The following is a 22,343-nucleotide window of genomic DNA, read 5'->3' as shown; positions in this document are numbered from 1 at the left end:
TTGCCAACTGACCCTTTATGGGCTATGATAGGCAAGAAACATGTTAACTTCATATTTTATAAACTGATCACGGCTGCTCCTTAGGACCATTGTATCCCAAACGAGCACCACTATATGTTATAATCAGGGTAGTGAGCTCCACTAATACAGATTATTCAAACCTAGCATCACTACACCTATTTTAAGTCACCTTTACTACACCACACTACACATACCCTGACTTCATGCAACGGCAAAATATGAAAGATCTATGGCAAAGAGCCCCTTCGCAGGTGCCTTTAGGGCATTACAGTGCCGGCCCGACAAGGAGCATGCCCAGATGATGAAGCATGACACCATTCGGCGTGTGTGAGGGCACTTGTTCCTATTGGAGCATATTCCACTGACCTGATATTCTACTAGTGACTTTCTACTAGAACTTTATTCTTTTCTAAGGAACTGCACACTTTTGTATTTCAGGAAAAGTAAACTATGCCAGGTCACTAGTGAGTATATGAATTAGGTGGGTTACAGGCCTGAATGCATGTTCCCTAATTTCCTCTTAAATGGCATTGCTGTCATACAGCCTAGTTAGCATTGGGGCAGTGATATAACTGTAGAGGTATTCCAGTAGAAAAAGGTAAACTATGCCAGGTCACTGGTGAGTGTATGTATTAGGTGGGTTATAGGCCTGGATGCATGTTGGAAGTGACCCTTGGGCAAATCTCCATAATACTTGATTCTAAAATCCTATCTGATACCCAGGCCATATCTATACGTGAGCATAATCTATGTGCATCTGAATAATAAGTATAACCTGCCATATTTGGATATAGTACCCACCAAGCATCCCTTATAGCATGTATTCGGCCCATTTCTCTGATTGCGGCTCGTGTCTTCCGCATCCACTGGAAGGCCCCTCGTCTGGTAGTATCAATATCATAATTCATAATACAATTAAAATCACCCATTACTACCCGTTCTCCCTTCCAACCCAGCAACTCAATGTTTACCCTATCAGGAACTGTGGGGTCGTCTATATTTGTACCATATACAACACAGAACGTATATTTACAGCCTTCCATTATTATTTGTGCTATAGCCCATCTGCCGTCTTTATCTGAAGCTGTTTTACTAATCTTGAGTCTAAATTGCTTATGTTTTAAAATTGCAACTCCTCGTATGGAAGCATTTAAATCTGAACTGACAACTACATCATATCCTAATTGCCTTAATAAACTGCGGTCTTTATAGGAGATATGTGTTTCTGAAAGTAATACTATTTGCGGGTTGTACATCCTTAATTCTTCGAAAACTAACCGCCTCTTATTTCTGCTATTCAAACCTGCTACATTCCAGGCTAAACATCTCAGCCGATCCATCCTAATAATTCCTTATTCATTAGATCCAGATTAGTCTTACTATTGGTGCTCTTAATGCGCATTATCCTCATGTTGTTTTTTCTAGATTTCCCCCTCCACACGTGAACCCTCCCAACCCCTGCCCCCCTCATCCCACACCTTCCCACCCTGCTACCCCTGTCCCATAGAGGAAGACTCCCCTTTTTATCCAGCTGCCGTTGTCTGGGCAGCCATACAGAGTCACAGCCAAAAATATGAAAGAATTATGGCAAAGAGCCTTTAGGGCATTACAGTGCCGGCCCGACAAGGAGCATGCCCAGATGATGAAGCATGACACCATTCGGCGTGTGTGAGGGCACTTGTTCCTATTGGAGCATATTCCACTGACCTGATATTCTACTAGTGACTTTCTACTAGAACTTTATTCTTTTCTAAGGAACTGCACACTTCTGTATTTCAGGAAAAGTAAACTATGCCAGGTCACTAGTGAGCATATGAATTAGGTGGGTTACAGGCCTGAATGCAAGTTCCCTAATTTCTTCTTAAATAGCATTGCTGTCATACAGCCTAGTTAGCATTGGGGGTGTGATATAACTGTAGAGATGTTCCAGTAGAAAAAGGTAAAGTATGCCAGCTCACTGGTGAGTGTATGGATTAGGTGGGCTATAGGCCTGGATGCATGTTTCCTAATTTTCTCTTAGATGGCAGTGCTGTCATACAGCCTAGTTGGGGTTGGGGGAGAGGTATAACTGTAGAGGTGTTCCAGAGCACCATGAAGGTGATTGTCTGGCTAGGTCTAATTACCAGTAAGTTTTACGGAAGACCATAATGGGCCAGATAGGTGAGAGAGGTCTAAGTTATGCCTAGAAAAAAAGGCCATAGTGCTGAGTTGGGTGGTGATGGAAATTCATCTGATTGCTCAAGGAGCTGATAAATCCATAGAAGAATCGACCAGTAGAACTACCATCACCATAGGCATAATATGGTTTTAGTGTGCCACACTAATGGCAGAAATGCACAAGTAACAATACCCATGATTTTAACTGCAATAAATAACAAGGCTTCTGTGAGTGGTTGGTGCACTTACATGTAGAGACCAGGTCCCCACGGCCTTGTTAGGGCTTGAGTGACCATTAGTGAGGCCACTGACATGGCATAAAGGTTCTTCAAAGAGAACAGTATTTGGGCAGCATGTTTGGGCCATTGCATACAATTACAAAACCTATGGTGGGTTAGGTCACCAAAGTAACAACCTACCTCAGCCCTACTGGGTGATAGCCCCACAGGTAGAAACCCAGTCCTATGCCCATATGTCATTGGATCAGACTAAGTATAGGATTTGACCAGTTGAACTACCAACACAATAGGTATAATACGCTTCTAGTGTTCCACACTAATGGCAGTGATGCACAAACGCCAATACCTATGATTTTATCTGCAGTGAATACCAAGGTTTCTGTGAGTGGTTGGTGTACTGTACATGTAAAGACCTGGTCCTTGAGTGACCATTGGTACAGACCATGGATACTCGCAAACATTTCCCCAGGAGCCACAAAGTATGGTCTGTTGTGTGCCTGAGGGCCAAATTATTACCAGTACAGTGGGAGTGGGGCTTTGTGGGAGGTTGAGGTGGCCAAGGGGAGGCGTATCATACACTTGATGTGGTCAGTGAGTCATGGAGTTATTTTAAGTGTTTCATTCCTTACTGCACTCTAAATTATGGCCCTAGTCTCTAGATGAGTCATAGATTTGACAGTATTGTGTTATTTCGTATCAGAATTAGATATCCCTCTACTGCACCATGGGGTAAGCCTTCTCTGCTTGCTATTGCTGCCTTGGGACAGGCAAGTGTAAAAATAAAGTAACTTGATAATTGAACTGAAATTAAATATAATTACACAAAGTAAAACCAGAAAATCTAGGCTCAATCCTAGCTTCCTCACTTGACCAAATTGGTTGATCCTCGGCAATTGCCTAATTTCACCTTGCCTCCTTTTTCTTCATTATGATATATGAAGGCACCTTGAAATACAAGAGTTCAGGAAATATGCTGTACAGAAACATTCTCCTGTGTTTTGTTTAATTAAATAATGTTGTCCATGTATAATAACAACCCCAACCCCCCCATAGGTTTCTAAATGACAACTGACTTGCCTCTTAGTTCCTTATTGGCATTGTTGTCAGATTGGAGGAGGCATTAATGTTTTTACATTTCTTTTTTCAAAACAAAACAAAATATGCTTGCACTTGTATATTCTGATGTACTAAGGTGAAATGCTTCAGCATTTTAATGAAATAAAAAATTTTAATTTTGAAGAGGCTTTTTCATATTTTTACACTTTTGTTCAAGATGGCTGGAAAAATGAATATGTTCATCAAGTTATGTTTTGGTGGACACCGTTTTTAGCTCTTTTCTTTTACTTCAATTAGCCTGTAAACAAACGGTAGGCGGTGTATTTAACATCTTTTTGGTTAGTGCTGTCTGAGGTTATTCAGCTGGGGGCTGCATTTGAAGGTCAGGAGGGCCGCATGCGGCACCCAGGCCATACTGTGAGTACCACGGGTACAGACAGTGACATAGTGCAAAAGATCTGCAAAGAGAACAGTAATTAGACATCACGTTTGAGCGATTGCTTGTAGTCACAAAACATAAGGTGGGTTAGGGCACCATAGCAACCACCAACCTCAGCCCTAGTGGGTGATAGCCCCACAGGGACTGGTAGAATCCCAGTCTTATGCCCAAATGTCATTGGTTAAGATTAAGTTAGTTAGGCATTATTGAGCAAGGACATAGGGCCTCATTTTGATGGCAGCCGGACCTCCAACGACAAGCTGTCGGCAGCAGTCCGATCGCTGACAGCCCTTCGATCCAACTGCCACATTTTAACGGTGGCAGCCAGACCACAGCGGTTGGAGTTCAGACTGCTGCCTCCGGGAGATTCACAGATCCAGACAGGATGGTAGTCGGAATTGTGGCCTAGAATGGCGGGAGTGCCGAGCCAGACACCACCGTCGGGATTTGGACATCCCTCTCCAACATCCTGTTCATGTCGGGAACACGGCCATGTACAAGCTGTTGGAAAGGGATATTGGGGGCCCCAAACTGGGACCCTGTCCGTTGTCGGCCACTGCAAAGTGGCCTTGGGGGCATATGTAGTGCTCCTACTCACCTCCATGCATGACATGGTGCGTTGCACACGCTCCATGGACATGCAGGAGGTGATCCTTATTACAGCTGCTTGTTCTACAGGCCTTTTATCTTGGTTGCAGCGCATGGCGCCGTGATAAGGAGCACTTTGCGACCCCCAGCCCGGGGTCTCATCCTAATGCAGTGGCTGGACTGTTGCTTGCTTTTCAGGCGGTCTCCTGACCACAGCGATAACGGATGGTGCTCCTAACCAACCACTATCAAAATAAGGGCCTTAGTGATGGAAACTTTAAAGCTAAACCACAGTTTCATGCACATGTTGTTCACAATCTTCCTCCAATAATTTCAAAGTGACCTGGGCCTAGTAGCCAGGTGGATTTCATAGAGAAAATATGACAATGGTTAGCAGAGAGATTCCAACATACTCCATGGTTCAAATGCACTGAAGGACCTAATTTTGCTTTCTGAAAGGCCATTAGCCTTTGTCTGGAAAAGTGGTTTGTATGATTTCTAGATGAAAAGTTATGGAGAGTACATAGATCATGTTCACAGGATCTGACCCTTACTCATCCTGCCAAAAGGGCTACAACTGCACAATGTGGAAACTGTCATTTTTAATTATATTTCACCCTGCAAGGATAGTGAGCCTGTGGTTAAGGATGTATGTTAAGGTATTGTATTTTAAATAAAATTAGAGAAATTGTACTAAAGAATTCTTATTTCCAACATAGAGATTTAGGAGTGTTTACATACAGAATGACACACAACATTGTAACCTATACACAAACAAGACATTAGGAGACCCCTTCTGTTAATTTCTATATACAGGTTGCACCACTCCAAGTTCTGCCTATTTGGGACACAGCACTGTCTCTATCTTCTGGCTGGCATTTCCGCGACAGAGGACGAAAAGGAGATCCTAAGACCTACGTTCTGAAATTCTTAACTCTACATTTAGATGTTTACCCACATTAATCGTTTAACAAAAAGCAAGTTATGGAATCTACAGCACCTGTAGGGTTGCATGGAATCATAATTCTCATTTGATGCCTTCAGGTTATTTAAGTGCAAAATATTTCAGTTTTACACTAGTAGATAGAGTGCACACTGGTGATATTTCTTCACATATGAATAAAAGGAATCCAGAGATAGCTGTAAGTTTCCATCATTAAAAAAAGACAAGATGGCCCTTCAAATTCTATTATCTTTGAAATATCCTTTAATGTTAGACAAGATCTCAGCTGTTTCACTGTTACTCAAGGTACTATGCAAAATGTTTTAAACAATGCTATAATTTAGGTCTTTTGAAATGGGTCCATCAATCATTTCTAAACGTCTGTATCTTAGTTTTAAATATATTCTTTTTATATTAACTCATTTTTAGGTAAACACCAAAGAGGAGAGGCCAATATGATCACCAAAGGAAATCAGCAACAGACATCTGTACCTTAGCATTAGCACTATTAAGAAGTCTTGGGCCATCTTTGCTGCAGGCCTCTTAAAGACAAGCCTCAAATAGGAAAGTGTAGAATGATAGTTGTAGTTGAAGAGAAACTAGGAAAAGAGAAATAAGAGGGAGCTTCAAACCTTGTTTAGAATAACATTGTATTAACTTTTTTTTCCAAATAGGCAACACATATAAAGCTTTATATTTTTTAAGCGGTTACCACAATTGCACCAACTCAAAGAATAGTTAGATAAGAGGCAAACTAAAACCTAACATATAGTACAATTGGGTTCTGCTCTGTTGTACTACGGTATCACAATATTGTCTTCAGAATTCACATATCATTTTCTTACGGTTGTATGCAGAGAGGTTATTATGGCAGATCTGCAGATGTCTAGTGAAGAAAAGTATGGAAGATGTTACAAATGTGATAGACTGCATCCCAAAGTCCTTCCTATATAAAGTGAAAATAATTTCCCACTTGCTGATATATTGTAGTATGAGTTGCACAAGACCCATACTATCAGAGGTGACATCAATATGGAGTCCATGTAAAATCTAATTTTCATGCTATTTGGTTTCTCTGGGTGCTGCGTTTTCACCAGCCAAAAACTATATACATAGCACACGTAAAAGGTGAGTAAAATATATACCTGTGCTGTAAATGGCTGCCGTTTCAGAATGAAGAATGGGGGCGGTGATGCATTACTCCTAATTGTAATGTTATAATCATTTATTTGTTTATAGTATTTATTTATAGTATTGATATAGCGTATCCCTAGCCACTGGTGCACTTGGTAGTTTTGCAGAGGACACAATAAATACATAAAACATCAGACCACTAAATAATAGAGGACTACAGATACAAAAAGATCTAGAATGACTCAGGGAAGCTAAGGAAGGAGTTGCTTGGAGAGGTGCATTTTAAGCCTGCATTATGTCGTGCTTGCAGTTTCTCTCCTTACCGTGAGAGTAAGGAAATTTGGAAAATATTTGCTTTGGGGGATAATTCATAGTGCAATAGTTAGGGTAATGTGGGTTACAATGAGTGACACTGGCACAATTAGGTAATAATACCACAATTAAATCCTTTAGGCATCAATCTCAATATGTTTGTTGTGTTGTCATTGTAGATAATTGAGCAGTAGTATTTTCCTTCCTACTTTGTCTGGAGTTGTTTTCTACACATTTAAATACTGAAAGCATAGCCCCTTGTATGCACCAAGCAAACAATCTGAATATATATTTGTTTTTCTTGTTCAGGCCTTAAGCAATAGTTCAGTGGTAGAAATAGTTGACTACAAGATAAGAAAGAAATTTGAGCCAGAGAAGTGGCCAATTCCTTGCTCACCACAAGAGGCTACAAGAACAGACTTTTCTCAATTTATTAACTGTCGAGAATTCATACCAGGGAAAGCATCAATGTCACATAAAGGTAAGATATGCTTTTATTTTACATATTGGAACAGAATATGCATTTGTTTGATTAGCTTTACAAACTGCCTTGTACATGATTTGTACTAAATAATGTTGCAATTATGTAAAAAACTAAAATCATTAAAATAAGTAATGAGTATTAGTTGTGTTTTAAAGAGATTTGGGCCTTAAATCTAGAAAAAAATAGAGAAATCACAGAAGCTCCCTCCTGTCCCTTCATAAAACACTTGCTGAATAAGCACCTGCTTCTAAAACACTACTTCCTCAAAGAATCCATTCCTGAATCCTTCTCTCCTTGTATTTTCTTTCATCCGTTCCTTCAGTAGCACCTGCCTCCAAGACCTTTTTCAACACTAAACCTTTGAGGTTCATGCGAGCAGTTTATCTGTACTAATGTTCTATAGAATGTAGGTATTAATATGGTATTTCTATAGCGGGATCCTAGCCAAATGACAGCGGAGGAGTGTTGATGATGAACCAAGACAAGCATAAAGACAGCGAGCGATAGGAAAGGAAGTTGGGTTGTGGATGCTAGTTGATGCATTGTGATTTGGTGTACTTTAAAGAGGCGAGTCTTCAACTCTTTCCTGAATTGGAGAAGTGTTGGGGAAGTCCTGATGAATCTGGGGATGTTGTTCCAGATGTTGGGTGCCTAGATGGAAAATGTCTGTTGTTTGTTTTTTCCTTTTTACACTTCTTAGTTTGGAGTCTGATGGTGTCCTGGCTGGGGGAGTGGAGAGATTCACCAGAGATGGTTAGCTTGTCTGCTAGATCAGTAAGGGTGCTGATCTGGGAAGCTTTGTGAATGTTGATGCTGGTTTTAAAAGTAGTGCAGGCTGCCAAGGGGAGCCACTAGAATTCCTTCAGGATGGGGTTGACGGGATCATATTTCTTCAGGCCCTGGCACAGACATGCTACCGCAAGTAGGATGCCCTTGGGGCAGCCACTGTGGCACCTGAGAGGCCATGAAGCAAAGCATTACCACCATCTAGATTCAGAAGTACTAGGGCTTGAACAGCAGCACTGAAGGCGCTTTCTGTGAAAAACGGTTTGACGTTCTTTAGAAGAGAGAGATGGTACAAGGCAATCTTTGTTTTTTGGCAATGTGTTCCTTGCGGATGAGGTTGGAGTCCAGGGTGAATCCAAGTGACTTGGCATTCAATGAAATGTGGGTGTATGAAGCCATCAAGGCCTCATCAGGAGGCCATTGCAGCTTGCACCAGCCATTGCCTCTCCCAGGGATGTCAATGACAATACCATCTCAACTACTAAACATCACATTAACAAGTATAACAATTCATACTATTCCAGGCCTGCAAAGCTGTAAGAATGGCTTGGGTGTCAGTTATTAGTCATTGTTAATGTGTATTCAATTAATGAACAATTGGTGTTGTGCTCCTCCCTAGTTAGGCAGACTGTCATAAGACCCGGTGCTAGCAACTTAGGGCCCATTACGTGTCCGCCCGCCCGCCATCGCAAGGGAGCCAGGGACCGACCGCCGAAGTTGCGGCGGTCCCGCCAGTGGCATTAGGATGTGCCCGCCACACTGGCGGACTCATCCTGCATTTTTTACATTGCGGCGGGCGGTGCTGCAAGCAGCACCCGTCGCAATGTAAAAAACGCATGTTGTGCATTTGAATTCACAACGTGACAGGCACCGTGCGGTGCCTGCCACCTTGTGCATGCAAATGTAGGGGGGTACCATGGGTACCCCCCAAGTGCAATCCCCACCCCCCAACACCCCGGGGGCCCGCAACGGGCCCCCAACACAAAAGACCGCATGCCTTTCCATGGCGGCATCGCCGCCATGGAAAGGCCAATTGCCGCCTGCATCCTAATATGGATGGCGGTGTCTTGCAGACACCGCCACCATATTGTAGCCCTTTTCCGCACAGTCGCCTGTCCGACCGGCGCAAAACCGGCGGACGGTCTTTCCGTCTGCCGGGGTCTCCACCACCATCGTAATATGGCGGGGGGAAATGGTAGGCAGGCGGTGAAATATGGCGGTCTGCCCGCCATCGTAATGCCCCCCTAAGTGCCGGTGCCGAGCACCAGAAACCACCAGCTCAAATGAAGCACCTCACGTACTAAGCTGTGCTTGACTTAGAATGTTACTAGAATTTCCCTGTAACAATATTGTCTGACATAAATATACACCCTTATGCATCAAGCCAAAATCCAGTCGGTAAAATACCGATTCCTTATTAGCTCCCGGTATTAAGTAAAAAATACCCAATCCCAATGCATCAACCCAAAAGCAGAAATCGGTATTTAAGGAATCCTTAAATAGCGATTCTTTAAATAGGGATTCCTTAAATACCGATTCCTTAAATAGCGATTGCATTTAAGGAATCCCAAAGTGAGATTCCTTAAATGCAATGCATCAAAGTTAAAAAATTAGCGATTTCGCTAATAAGGGGAGCAAATTACCATGAAGATGAACTGCATGGTAATTTGCAAAAACTTTGAAAAATGCACTTTTGTGCATTTTTCAAAGTTTCATGTTGCGCACACACATGCCCTTAGAGCATGTGTGTGTGCAACATATGTGCACATATCATTTTCAGGGGTGCAACAGGGTGTCCTTTTGACACCCTGGCACCCTTGAAAGTGCTCCAGCTATTAGCGATTCGGTAATACCGAATCGCTAATACAGAATGGCTTTTCATTCATTCCTATGGGCCTCCAAGCCCATAGGAATGAATGGGTAGGTATTCCTTATTACCGATTCGGTATTACCGATTCGGTAATAAGGAATGTTAAGGAATCGCTATTTGAATAGCGATTCCTACATGCATAGCCTTTTGCTATTCCTTATTAGCGATTCCTTATTTTTCGCTAATAAGGAATCGCAAATGCTAATGTTGATGCATATGCCCCCAAGTGTCCTAAATATCGTCTTCACAAATATCATCCTATTGGAGTTATTCGTAAAAATCTACACCCAACAGGATGATATTTTTGTAAACATTATGTAGGACACAAATATGTTGGTTAGAAATGAGATTTCTGGTTGGCTAGGGCATGCGCCTATGCCAGGCAGAAACCACCATTCTAGTCAGGGCAAGGGAGTTACACACTGAAGATAATCCCTGCTCACCCCCTCGGTAACTTGGTAGAGCAGTCAGGCTTATCCCAGAGGCAATGTGTAAAGTGTTTGCGCAACACACACACACACACACAGCAGCGACACACTAGGCACATCACAAAAGAAACTCCAGACAAAGGTTATGTACAAATAGCATTTGTATTATCCATAAAATACATTAGAGCATAATCACACATCTACACTGTGGCACCTGGCACTAGGCATGACTTTACATGGATTATATACACCACAGGGCCAATTGGGCCACTGTCATAACATCACAACTCACAGTTAGTGAAGACAACTAGTAACTACTGGTGATACTGCATTTAGCACAAAGCATTAGGCATAAACACCACAATACTGGTACTTAGCATAGCGCATTATGCATAGACACATCCTCAGCAGTGCACCCCAGTAAACATTTATAGTAGTGCACATCTCGTAAACACATCATGCCCATTTTAGGCATATGCCTTAACAACGGTACTGAGCATAGTCCAATATGCGTATTATCATCATGGCACCTTAGTGCACTTCCCCCTGGGACAACATATTATAAGTACATCATGCTCCCAATCATCAGGAGACACGCAGCTGCCCGCAAGTATGCGGTGCAGCTGTGACAATATGAGGAATGTGGGGGATCGCTACGGTGCTCCCGAAATGCTGGCAATCCAGATGCCCCACCATCCGGTAAGGCTGCAGCTGCCCCGACCATGCGGCGCAGCTGCACAATGTCAGAACTACAGAGCCCTTCACCACCACGGCCCGAGTTGAAAGAAATACCTGGATGCTCCGGTCGAGAGAGGGAGGGTGCAGCAACCTCTCCCACTCCTCCTCTGATGGGTGATGGGCTGCTGCGGTAGGACCCTGAGCGAAATCTCCATAGAGTACACTCTGCTCCGTGCAGCCTCTCTGGTGTCCTTGGGGCTCGTGAGGCTCTCCTCTCGCCTCTGGCAGCCCCCTCTGTGTGGCTGGACTTAACTTCACTGGGGTGCACCCGTCGGCTTCCTCTTCCTTCAAGGGAGCCCCGCCCACGGTCAGGCTTTCGACTGGCCTGACTTCTAGTTTGCAGCGTGGTTGCTCCTGCCGCGTTCACAAGAAGAGCCCACTTTCTCCTGACACAAGAATGTGGGGTAGGCTCCGCCCGAACATGGCATTTGCGGCGTCTCCTGCCGCACTTTTAGAGAGTGAGCCTGCGTCTCGGGCCTGGGGAGCTCAGAACCAAGAAGCACTCCACGGCAGTAGGAGCCCACACCCCGGGCTGATCAGTGTTTTAGGATGTGTTTGTCAGAGGCACTAACAAGCGCTAGGTCTGTCTCCCACCTGAAGACCAAACAGGGAGCAAGCAGCGCTTTTTCCAGTAATCACCATGGGCAGGCCAGCTCACAGAGTCCTCCAACAGAGGGGAAGTCCTTAGTGGCAGTTCCTCCTGGTGCCCAGCAGTCCTCTTCTTCCAGATCCCAAGTAAGCACCAACAACATGGAGTCACAGGCCCAATATTTATATTCAAAGTGTCTTTGTTCTTCCCCCTGGCACAGGGCTCTGTGCCCAGTCCTAACCGGTTCTGGGGGGCACTTGCACACAACTTCTCAAGTGCACCACAACCTCCATTGTCAGTGTAGGACCTGGCCCCAGACACACCACAGGGGGGCGGAGCCATCATTGTGGAAGGCAGGCACAGCCCTATTCAGGTTCAGGTGCTACTCCTCCCACAACTCCATATGCAGATCAGGCCTATTCAGCCTAGCACTGACTCACCCAGACCCTCTGGAGCCACTGGACCTCCCCAGCCCCTGTCACTCAAAGGCCAGACAGTCAATACACAACAGGCAGGCACAAAGACACATTGCACACAGAAATGCCCACTTTTAAAAGTGGCATTTCTAAAATAGTGATAATAAATCTGTGAACACCACGACGCAGCATTTATCACCACTATTCCAAACATACCAAACTTGATCACGCTACTCCTCTCATGTCAGGAATTACCACTGAAGCACATATCAGGGAATCCGCAATGCATTCCTATGAGAGGGCAGCCTCCATGCAGTGAGAAACCAAATAGGCTGTTTGTCACTACCAGGACATGCCACACACTTAAGGCACATGTCCTACCTTTTACCTAAACTGCACCCTGCTCATAGGGCTAGCTAGGGCCTACCTTAGGGGTGACTGATGTGTGGTAAAAGGGGAGTCATGGACGTGGCAACCACTTATTGTGCCACGTCACAGCGGCAGTAAACTGCACGCGCAGGCCCTGCAATGGCAGAGACAGGTTTCAAAGACCACTTTGGTGGGTGGCGCAAACAGTGCTGCAAGCCCACCAATAGCATTTAATTTACTGGCCGTGGGTATATGAGATACCATTGTACAAGAGACTGAGAGGTAAATTAAATATGTCCAACAGGTGTAGACCAATCTTACCGAGTTTACAACAGAGAGCACATGCACTGAACAGCAGTGATAAGGTGCCCAAAGTCCTAAAGCCACCAACAACAGGTCCGAAAAAATACTGGAGGAAGGCAGAAAGTTCTGGGATGACCCTGCAAAAAGGGCCAAGTCCAACAATGTCTTATGATATTTTTGTTTCTGATGGCTCCCAATCAGCAGCCGGAAAACTGTCACACATACTCCTGTCACAAGCAAGCTGGACTACAGGAACACACTCTATGAGGGACCAAAAAAAACTCACCAGAAGGCTGCAGACCATTCAGAATTCAGCAGCCAGAATCACTCTCACCCTCCCAAGCTGTGCTCACATCAAACCACACCTGAAGGAGCTCCACTGGCTCCCAATACAAAAACAAACACAATTCAAACTCCTCACCCACACTTTGAAGGCACTGGCCGAACATACCCTAACAATTGCATCTGCTTTCACAAAACTACTAGACACCTCCGCTATCTAGACTCCTAATTAAACACATCCCACGCATACGGAAAACCAGATCTGGTGGAAGTGCCTTCTACATCGCTCCTAAAGCTTGGAACGGCCTACCATTATACATAGCCTCCTTCTCACTTCTTGAATTCCACAGAAACTTTTAAAGTAGTCTCACTAGGCCCGGGGTTGGCTAGGCTCACAACTGCCCAGAACCAGTATACCCTCCCATGTGATAGTGTACTCTACAAATCTGCATAACATAACATATAACCAGTAGACACGGTTTCTAGATAGCTGATATGGTAAATAGGCACTATTCTACACATCCGGAAGCATATCAGATGATTGCTCATCACAACAAAGCGGGTTTATTGGCAAGCATGTTGATTCCCGCATGAGGACTATCCAGTGAGCTCTCATTAACAATTCATTGTATCTGAAAAACCAACTAAACAAGCTTGTCATATAAATAAAATGTTCAGTTATTTGAACAGGTAATACAAGCTCAGTCAGCATGACCGTGAAATTCAGAAAGTAAAAATAAACAGCCACTCCTTAATGGCCAGGTATAGGGGGATTTGTACAAGGAAGTGGCAGAGCATGTCGTTAGCCTCCTTGGCTTAACGACACGCTCCACCACTTCTGAAACACAAGGCTGCACCATATTCACTGGCGTAACGAAAATTGAGGAGGCCTCCCTGCAAGGAACTTGAAGGGGCCCCCTCCGGGCCCAATTAAGAGCTCTCCGGCAAGAGTGTTGTGCTGAGGGGGCCCCCTGGAGCTTGGGCCCCCCCCCGCACCGCCGGGGCTGCGGGGGCCTGTGTTACGCCCCTGACCATATTTACAAGAATGTGGTGCAGCCTTGCGTTTCCCCCTGCGATGACGATAAGTTTAGCAACTTAGTGCCAACTCAGGCACCCTTGCACCAGAGTGCAAGGGTGTGTGCGTGCAGGGGAGGATTGTTTATGTGTGGGAAGGTGCCCCTTCCTGAACATAAACAATCTTAAAATGCCATTCTGTCACTTTCATGTGTGCTGCTTCATGTAGCACACATGAGAGTGTCAAAATGGCATTTTCAATAAAGGTTTGTTTATGTACAGGAAGGGACACCTTCCTGTACATAAACAAACCATGGCATTTTGCTTGTTCGATGTGTCCTGTACAAGGCAGCACACATGGAAAAAGCAAAAACGAGGAGAAATAATGCATTTCTCCTCGTTTCGCCAACTTAAGAACAGGGTTTTCCTGGTCTTAATTTTGGTGCTCCCTCCTATGTACGCCACCCTTGTACATAGGAGGCAGCGTCAAATACAATGGATGTTGTGGTGGAATGCCCACTACAACACCCACTGCACCCCCCTTTCACGCTAACCAAAGCGTCAAAGGGGGCATTATGTACAAGGCAGCGTTAAGCCACGTTAAGTGGCTCAACGCTGCCTTGTTCATAAGGCGTAGTCCCTATCGCCAACACAACGTCGGTAAAAGTGACGTTGTGGTGGCGATAAGGGGTTGTACATATGCCCCATAGTGTTTTGTTTTGTGAGCATATTGCCTTTTCAGGGTGCGATTACATGCAGAAGTAGTATGGGTGTTTACATTTTTGCTAACTATATTTTTCTATTTCTTTCAGCTCCTATTTGTGTTGCACGTTATAAAGTGAATCTCCTTTGATCGGAATAGTATTTGGTAGAAGGATTCTGCATACACCAATCACTCACGTACCGTCTATGACATCTCCACAGACTCTGGTGATTTAAACCCACTTCTATGTGACTTCGCACTCCTGGAGAATACAATTAATAAATGTCACCCAATATTATATTATGAATTGTCAGTCTGTTTGCTTAATGTATGACATGACATACAGATAGCTATTTAAAATTGCAATAGTGTCCCATAAAGTAAAGGTTACATTGTGAAGAGAGCAACCATAAAAATTAAAAAATGATTACTATTCCTTCTTCCAATTGTACAAATGTCTTCCTGAAGCCATTAAAGCCTCCCTTGCTCCCACCATATAATGTTTGTAATACACATTTTGTTGGTCTGCAATCTTGGAAATAAAATAGTAAATATATCAATGGTACTAAAGAGCAAAGTGAAATGTGGTGGAAACCACAGAGTTCTGGGCACAAAATTTAAGTAGAGACACCCCCGTGAAGTAATGTTTTTCAAATGTCTTTGGATTTTAGTATGTACACAAGACTAGAGAAAGTTATAGAAAAAGTGGCAAATATAGGACCAATATTTATATAACCACCAATATGTATATAACGACTGCTCAGCGATTTGAACAATTATCAAAGTAATTAAACACATTTTACACTAATTGAGTACATGTATACAAAGTATCCAGGGAGTAGAATTCTAAAACTCAGAGGTCACTTTTTTAACTTGGTGTCAAAATGGCTCCGCAGTCTTTGTTTATGCTGGCCGGTTGCTCCCCAGAGAATCTGATGGTCTTATCTTGGGATATAATGTGTCCTGTTCTCTACTTCATTCACAGTGCTCACCCAAAATAATAGAGCTGCAAGAACACATAGGGCACCATTAGCATGACGGGCGGACTTTGTCGTAATCGCTTTTGAAAGTTCGATGCATGTATATTCGAGACGATACTAAAATCGGCTCTACTAATTTTTCCAGAATGCATCTTCAATTTTGAATCTACTTCCACATCGCTAAGAAAAAGGTACAGGTTCCAGTTATTTTTTCCCCGCTTTCACTTTTACACAACTTTATTCAGTCACTCACGGTGTTGGTCACTCCTGGTCATCATTTATCACCAAACTCTGTTTGTTTACCAATAATGTTTTTATATCTTTATTTGCAAAATGACGCTCTAACATCATTGTTATATTGATTGACAAATTCATTGTTTATTTATTACTAGAAACTGAGCCCCTGAAGAAGAGCCCCTCGGCTCGAAATGCATTGGGCATTTATCAAAGCAAAGTTATTATAAAGTTTGGATTTGCATACAGAAAATGATGGACATCCAATGAATAAATTGCGATGAACTAATGACAAAGTATTGTTTTATTCTTTAACGTTATACCAAAAGTGGAATAGAGAGTTTTTTCCAAACAAGAAAAGGTTTGTTTACATACAAGAAAGTTATTTTGAACATTATCAAGGTTTTTACCTGCGAGCAACTGTGCGTAGAGACAAGGGCCCCATAGGCCCCACGTTTGGAGTATTGGACTTTGTCTACCCGCCATAGCCCCGGGAAATGGGACTGCCCACAATGTATGCGGCGGTCCCGCAGTTACAATTAGGATGCGCCCGCCACATGCCAAGAAGGCATGTCGCGCGGTGCCTGCCATGTTGTGCATGGAACTGGAACTGCATGGAACTGCAGGGTGTACCTAGGTACCCCCATGTGCACCCGCCACCCCGCAGGGTCCTTGGGGGCCCGCTATGGGCCCCCAATGGCAAACATCGCCTGCCTTTCCGTGGCGGCATCACCGCCACGAAAAGGCAGGTCCCCGCCTGCATAATAATATGGATGGCGGTGTCTACCAGACACCACCACCATATCAAATGCTTTTCGGGCGGATTGCCTACCGGCGGAAAACCGGCGGACGGTCTTCCCGTCTGCCGGGGTCCCCCCCGCCATGGTATACTAATGGGCCTCATAAGATCTCTAATCCATTCTCCAATTCTTTTTTAAAAAGTTAAGTTTTATTAATTGCTCTTTCATAAAGCAAAATAAAACTTAAAATAGCTGCCGACATGACATAATAGAACACCACTTAGCATTGTCAGCAACCTCAATATAAATTCATAAGGTGGGCAAATTTAAATATGGTGGTCAGTTGAGTGCATGATATTCACACCACCGATCCCATTCCCTAAGTGACAGTACGTCATCATCCATGGCTGCATATGTCAACATTTTGGTAGCCAAACATCGGTCAATGTTTGAGTGTCATGTAACAATTGTGGTGTTACACAGATGGCCCATACCTCTGCAATGTTACGTCTCACAACCATCAATCCAGTATCACAGGGAAGCTTTTTATATTTGAGGGATGGGCAATTATCGCCCTAAATACTTAAAATCTTTACTTTAGCATTGACTTGTATTGGGATTTCAGTGGCCATAGTGGAATGCTCTTCACCCTTTCCCCAGCAACACTTATATCACAGAACAATCCCAGATTGTGCGAAAGAATATACCCACCACAGCACAGCCTCTTATGCGTACATCATTGTTTATCCTTCTGAGCAACTGTATGTGTGTAATTTATACAGTGCGAAATCTGGACCCGCAAACAAGTGGTTTGGCTGCCACCACCCCCCGCCCCCCAGAACAAGTCGTCCTTCGGCTGTCCACCCTACCCCCCCCCCGGAATAAGTCGTCCAAATGGGATGCCCAGTGATATCTACAAGGGTCATGTAGATTTATACCAACTCCATATGCACAACTGGCATAGTATTGTCATAGTTATCCCAGACAGGTTAATTTCCCTTAATAAAGAGGAGCTTAGGATAGTGTATGCAGAATAAAGCACAGATCGTATTGCATATCACCGTAACAGTTTTCTGTTTAGGTCCATAAGCTGTAAAAGCCTGTAATGCACATGCAATAAGTTCCCTGCATGAAGGATACCAGTATGAAAAACAGTGTCAAAAATAATAGGTATACTCACACTTACAGAATCAATACTGTTGGGAAAAAGACTTCTATAATCCTAAAGTAATCAAGAGAGAGAGAGAGAATTGATACTTGTATAGCGCACTACTCACCCGCAAGGGTCTCAAGGCGCTTGTACGAATACCGCTGTGGAACCCATCCTGGCTTTCCCTGTGAGGCGTCCACTCCTGGGCACCCTCAAGGTGGAGGCCAGGCATCCTTAGCGTTGTGGGGGCCGTTGTGGAGATTAAGCAAGCTATTGCCCAGAGTTGCAGAGTGGGACTCCATGATTGGAATGGCACCGAGGCAAGAATTATCAGGTCCGTGGAATTTTGAGCCCAAGACCCGCTGAGGCAGGGAATTGAACCCTGGTCCCGGGCTAGACCTCTGCATCAGGGTCTGCCGCTCTAATCATTGAGCCACACTTCTCCACAGTGACTTCAGGATCTAAACACAGGTTGTTCATGTTTAGTTTAAACCATGCTCCATAAGAAAGATTCTATTTCACAGTAGGCCGCTTAATGACAGCCCACAACCCTCAACATTGCTCTCAACCCAGGAATAGACTATACTGTCTCAAGGAGGAAACAGACCCTTTTGCTAACATCAGGCTCTCAATCCTGATGTTCTAGTCATTCATGCTACAAACTCACAAGCTAATGTTTTTTTTTTTATATCTGTTGAACCTGGACATCTCTGCAGGAGACCCCCCCGCGTAAACATTTTGCCTCCCCCCTCCTGTTTTTCTGGATGCCTTTTATTGGCTTTAGGACTATGTGAACTTTACCACTGCTAACCAGTGGGCTAACCTGCCATGATGGATGGGGTGGGGCTGTGACCTGCCCGGCCCTACTTGGACTTTAACGGGCTTGCTCCCAGCACCCACAAAAAAACCTGACACCAGCCTATTGTCACTCCAGACAGTGTGGACCTAACCTACAAAGTGGTGTCCCTAGGTCCTGGACCTGTGGAAGTAGTGTTGGTAGTACTGCTTCTTCCTAGCCCTAAAAGCTGGGACTTGGAAGTGTTTTCAACAAAAACTCCTGGGGAACGAATAGAATACAGGGATCTGCCACCCAATCCACCCACTGTGCATCTAGGTAGCTCCCGCTATGTTCATCTCTGCAGCAGCAAATCCCTTTCAGCGGGACATTTCAGCGATGGTATCCAGTCTTCTGACGCCCTCTTTTGCTACAGCCTGCAGCTTTGTCCCACTGGAGAAATCCAACTTCCAAAACGTTTCCAAACTGCAAACTTCAAGACAAAGGATTGAATTGTGGTTCCTAATTGGCTGTGAGAAGTCTCATGTGATCAATAAATTTAGGGTGAGTACAGTCCCGTACTTTGGACACAGAGTATCTGGGTATGGAATGCGCCCAGCATTTAAAACTATTAATTCCATTGAGAAGGAACCCACTCCCACTGCTAATGATCAAGTAATGTCCTTCCTGGGATTGGTGGACTGCTACTTGATGTTCGTCCCTAATTTTGCTGCGGTAGTGCAACCTATAAAGGTATTACATGAGAAGAACGCTGATTTCGGTTGGTCAGAACATTGTGAGGATGCCTTCAGGAAGATAAAAGAGTTGATCGGTAAAATGTCAACTCTAAGACATTTTGAAGTTTTCAAAAAGACTATACTCACCACGGATGCCAGCTTGAAGGGTTTTGGGGAGGTTCTTTTTCAGTTGGTGGATGGTGAGGAGATGCTGATTGCTTTTGCCTCAAAGTCGTTGAACAGTGCAGAAGAGAGATAGTTTGTGATTGAAAGGGAAGCTTTGGCCGGCATGTGGCAATGGTTTGCTGTGTGTTTTAGGAAGTGATCACAGACCTTTGCTTCAGTTTCTTTCATGCAAACATATTGATGCCACTACTCCCAGGATCAAAAGATGGTTTGAAAGTCGGTTAGAATTTAAGTTCTGTGTGGAATATCTTCCCGGGAAGGAGAACCTATCTGCAGACAGTTTGTCATGGATTCCCTTAGATTTGTGCCAACTGCTGATGACCCTAAAATTCCAGTGTTTTGGGTCAAAGAGTCAGCTCTTATCAAGACTGAGTGGGAGGATGAGCTTGCTAAGGATGATGTGTGGAAACAGGTACTGGATTATGTAGTAAATGGGTGGCCTATTTCGAAGTCGATGCCTGAAACGGTCAAGAGTTTTTGGAATCTACACGAGGAGTTGAATATCCTTGAAGGGGTGCTGTATTGAGGTGAGTGCTTAGTTCTTTCTATTTGATTGTGGAACAAGATCATAACAAGATCTTAAACTTAGATCACGAAGGGCATCTTGGCAGGAACCCCACTAAAGCCAGGGTGAGAGAGCATCACTAGTGGCCAAATTCGGATAAACAGGTCGAAGAGGTAGTTAAGAATTGCTTGCAATGTGCATGCAGTGACAAATCCAAAGTTGTGAGAACTGTTCCTCTTTCCCCAGTGAAAATACCAAAAGAGCCATGAAGTAAATTGGACTTGGACATTGTTGGACCGTTGGATTTGTTACCACCCTGTGAAAGGTATGTTGTGGTGTTAGTGGATTACAGCATGTTGTTTACATTCGATCACCACTAGAACAATGTTGGAATTTGTGTGTGATGCTTTTGCATGTGAGGGCATTTTCAGCACCATAATTACAGATATTGAGGTCCCGTTTACATCTCTGGACATGAAGAATTTTTCAATGATCTTTCTATTTCCACACTGCTCTTTATTCACCACAGGCGAATGGTCTTGTGGAGCGAATGAGTGGTTTGGTGTTGGAAAGAAGAGCTTCTCTTAAGGAGGTGCTGCATGAAAAACTCTGGGCACATTGTTGCACAACGAATAGTGTAACGGATGTGTTATTATTTTTATGTTACAAAGGAAGACAAGAGGGATCTAAACTTAATCCCTGTGGCTGAGGAATGTGAAAATGGGTGGACATGGAGGGGTGTTGGAGTGTCCTTGCCAAATTTATGTAAGATTCAAAGAAAGTATTAACAGTGATATGATGTAAAACAATCTATACGAGAGGAAATGATCGGTGAGGAGAATGGTTTATGTAAAAAACACAGGTTGGATCCCCATATGAAGATCGGAGTATTTTCGCCAAAGAGAAGCTTATTGATGTCAAGAAAAATGTAGTGGTGTTGGATGGTTGAGAAGTATGGAGTATGTTGTGTCTGGCTAAGGCTGAGCCACGTGTGGCACAGGTTGGCGCTGCCACTATGGCTGAGTCCAGCAGGACGCAGCCATTGTCCTCCTATTGTTTGGGGAAAAATCCACAAGTATCAAGAGTAAGCCATTATATCTTCGGGACTATGTTGTGACGTAAATGTCATGTTACTGTGGAGTCTTATAATTGTTTTACGATCTTATGTTCCATATGTTCAACTATGCTGTGCAGCTTTCATGGTTTTTTCTTCCATATGTTAATTTATATTGTGACCCTTTGTAAAGTTTAGTCATGTTGCTGGCTATTCCTTTCATTTTCTAAAAACGTGTTTCTTTGCAGCAGTTCTGTTTTGGTTCTGCAAAGAGAAGATGTGTTGTAACCTGTACCTCACTCGGAATCTTTACTCAGTGGTGTCACCTGATCACCTATGTGACATTAGAAAGTGCACTTGGGGTTCATTTAAAGTTGTTGCTGGACTGGATGCTTGTGGCCTGTGTTGTTGACAATTCAGCTGGAAGTGACTACAGCCTCAGAGTCCTGTGTATGCTGTGTACTTTAACATAACAAAGTGCTATGTAAAAACAACGTATTGTAGCATAAGCTGTCCATCATTGTCTTACTCCACCTCATTTCCTGTAATCGAAATCCAGGTTTCTTCCCTCTTGGGACGCAATTGGCCTTTTTAACACAATGGTTCAGCTCTAGTGTAATGCAGTGCTCTGTCACTGCAAGCACATGTTGATGTGATCTACTCAACTGTATTATTATCTATTGTCATTTCACACAACGACCAAGCTGTATGGTAAGGGCAAGTCCTCCTATGGAGGCACTATTGTGTCTATTTCTTGCCGATTGTTCCCTCACACAGGAAACTGGCCATGATGTGTTATGTACTTTCTCTCTGACCAGCCTGAAGATGGATTAGTAACAACCCCTATGATTATGTTCCAGTTTAATTAGCTGGTCTTACGCATTCCTTGTTATTCTAACTAATGCAACGGAGGCTGTTTTTCCCATGTGCTAGCCAGCATGAATTTGCAAGGCGGTGGTACGTATGTGGCATACTCAATAATGTATTCAGTATCAGAGAAAGGGATGACGTAAGCACAAACAAATCACATTATATGGAGTGAACTTTGATCTTTTAGCTCTGTCTGGACCAAGATTGGGAAGACAGCAGATTTCAGTAAGTGCCACAGAAG

The 22,343-nt window shown here is 43.7% G+C and overlaps 1 protein-coding gene across 1 annotated transcript in view; it reads left to right on the top strand.

Annotated features, from left to right (window-relative positions):
* LARP1B (La ribonucleoprotein 1B) overlaps nt 1-22,343 on the top strand; it is a 574,280-nt gene that overhangs the window by 350,214 nt on the left and 201,723 nt on the right. The window contains exons 10-11 of the mRNA XM_085643073.1: nt 7,199-7,370; nt 19,934-20,085. Of these exons, the coding sequence (XP_085499199.1) occupies nt 7,199-7,370; nt 19,934-20,085 (324 nt within the window). The remainder of the gene's footprint in view (nt 1-7,198; nt 7,371-19,933; nt 20,086-22,343) is intronic.

The sequence above is a fragment of the Triturus cristatus genome, chromosome 2_2, assembly GCF_964204655.1.
Source record: "Triturus cristatus chromosome 2_2, aTriCri1.1, whole genome shotgun sequence".
Lineage (NCBI taxonomy): Eukaryota > Metazoa > Chordata > Amphibia > Caudata > Salamandridae > Triturus > Triturus cristatus.
Note: the sequence above shows the minus strand (reverse complement) of the source record. Positions and strands in the feature narration are given on the sequence as shown.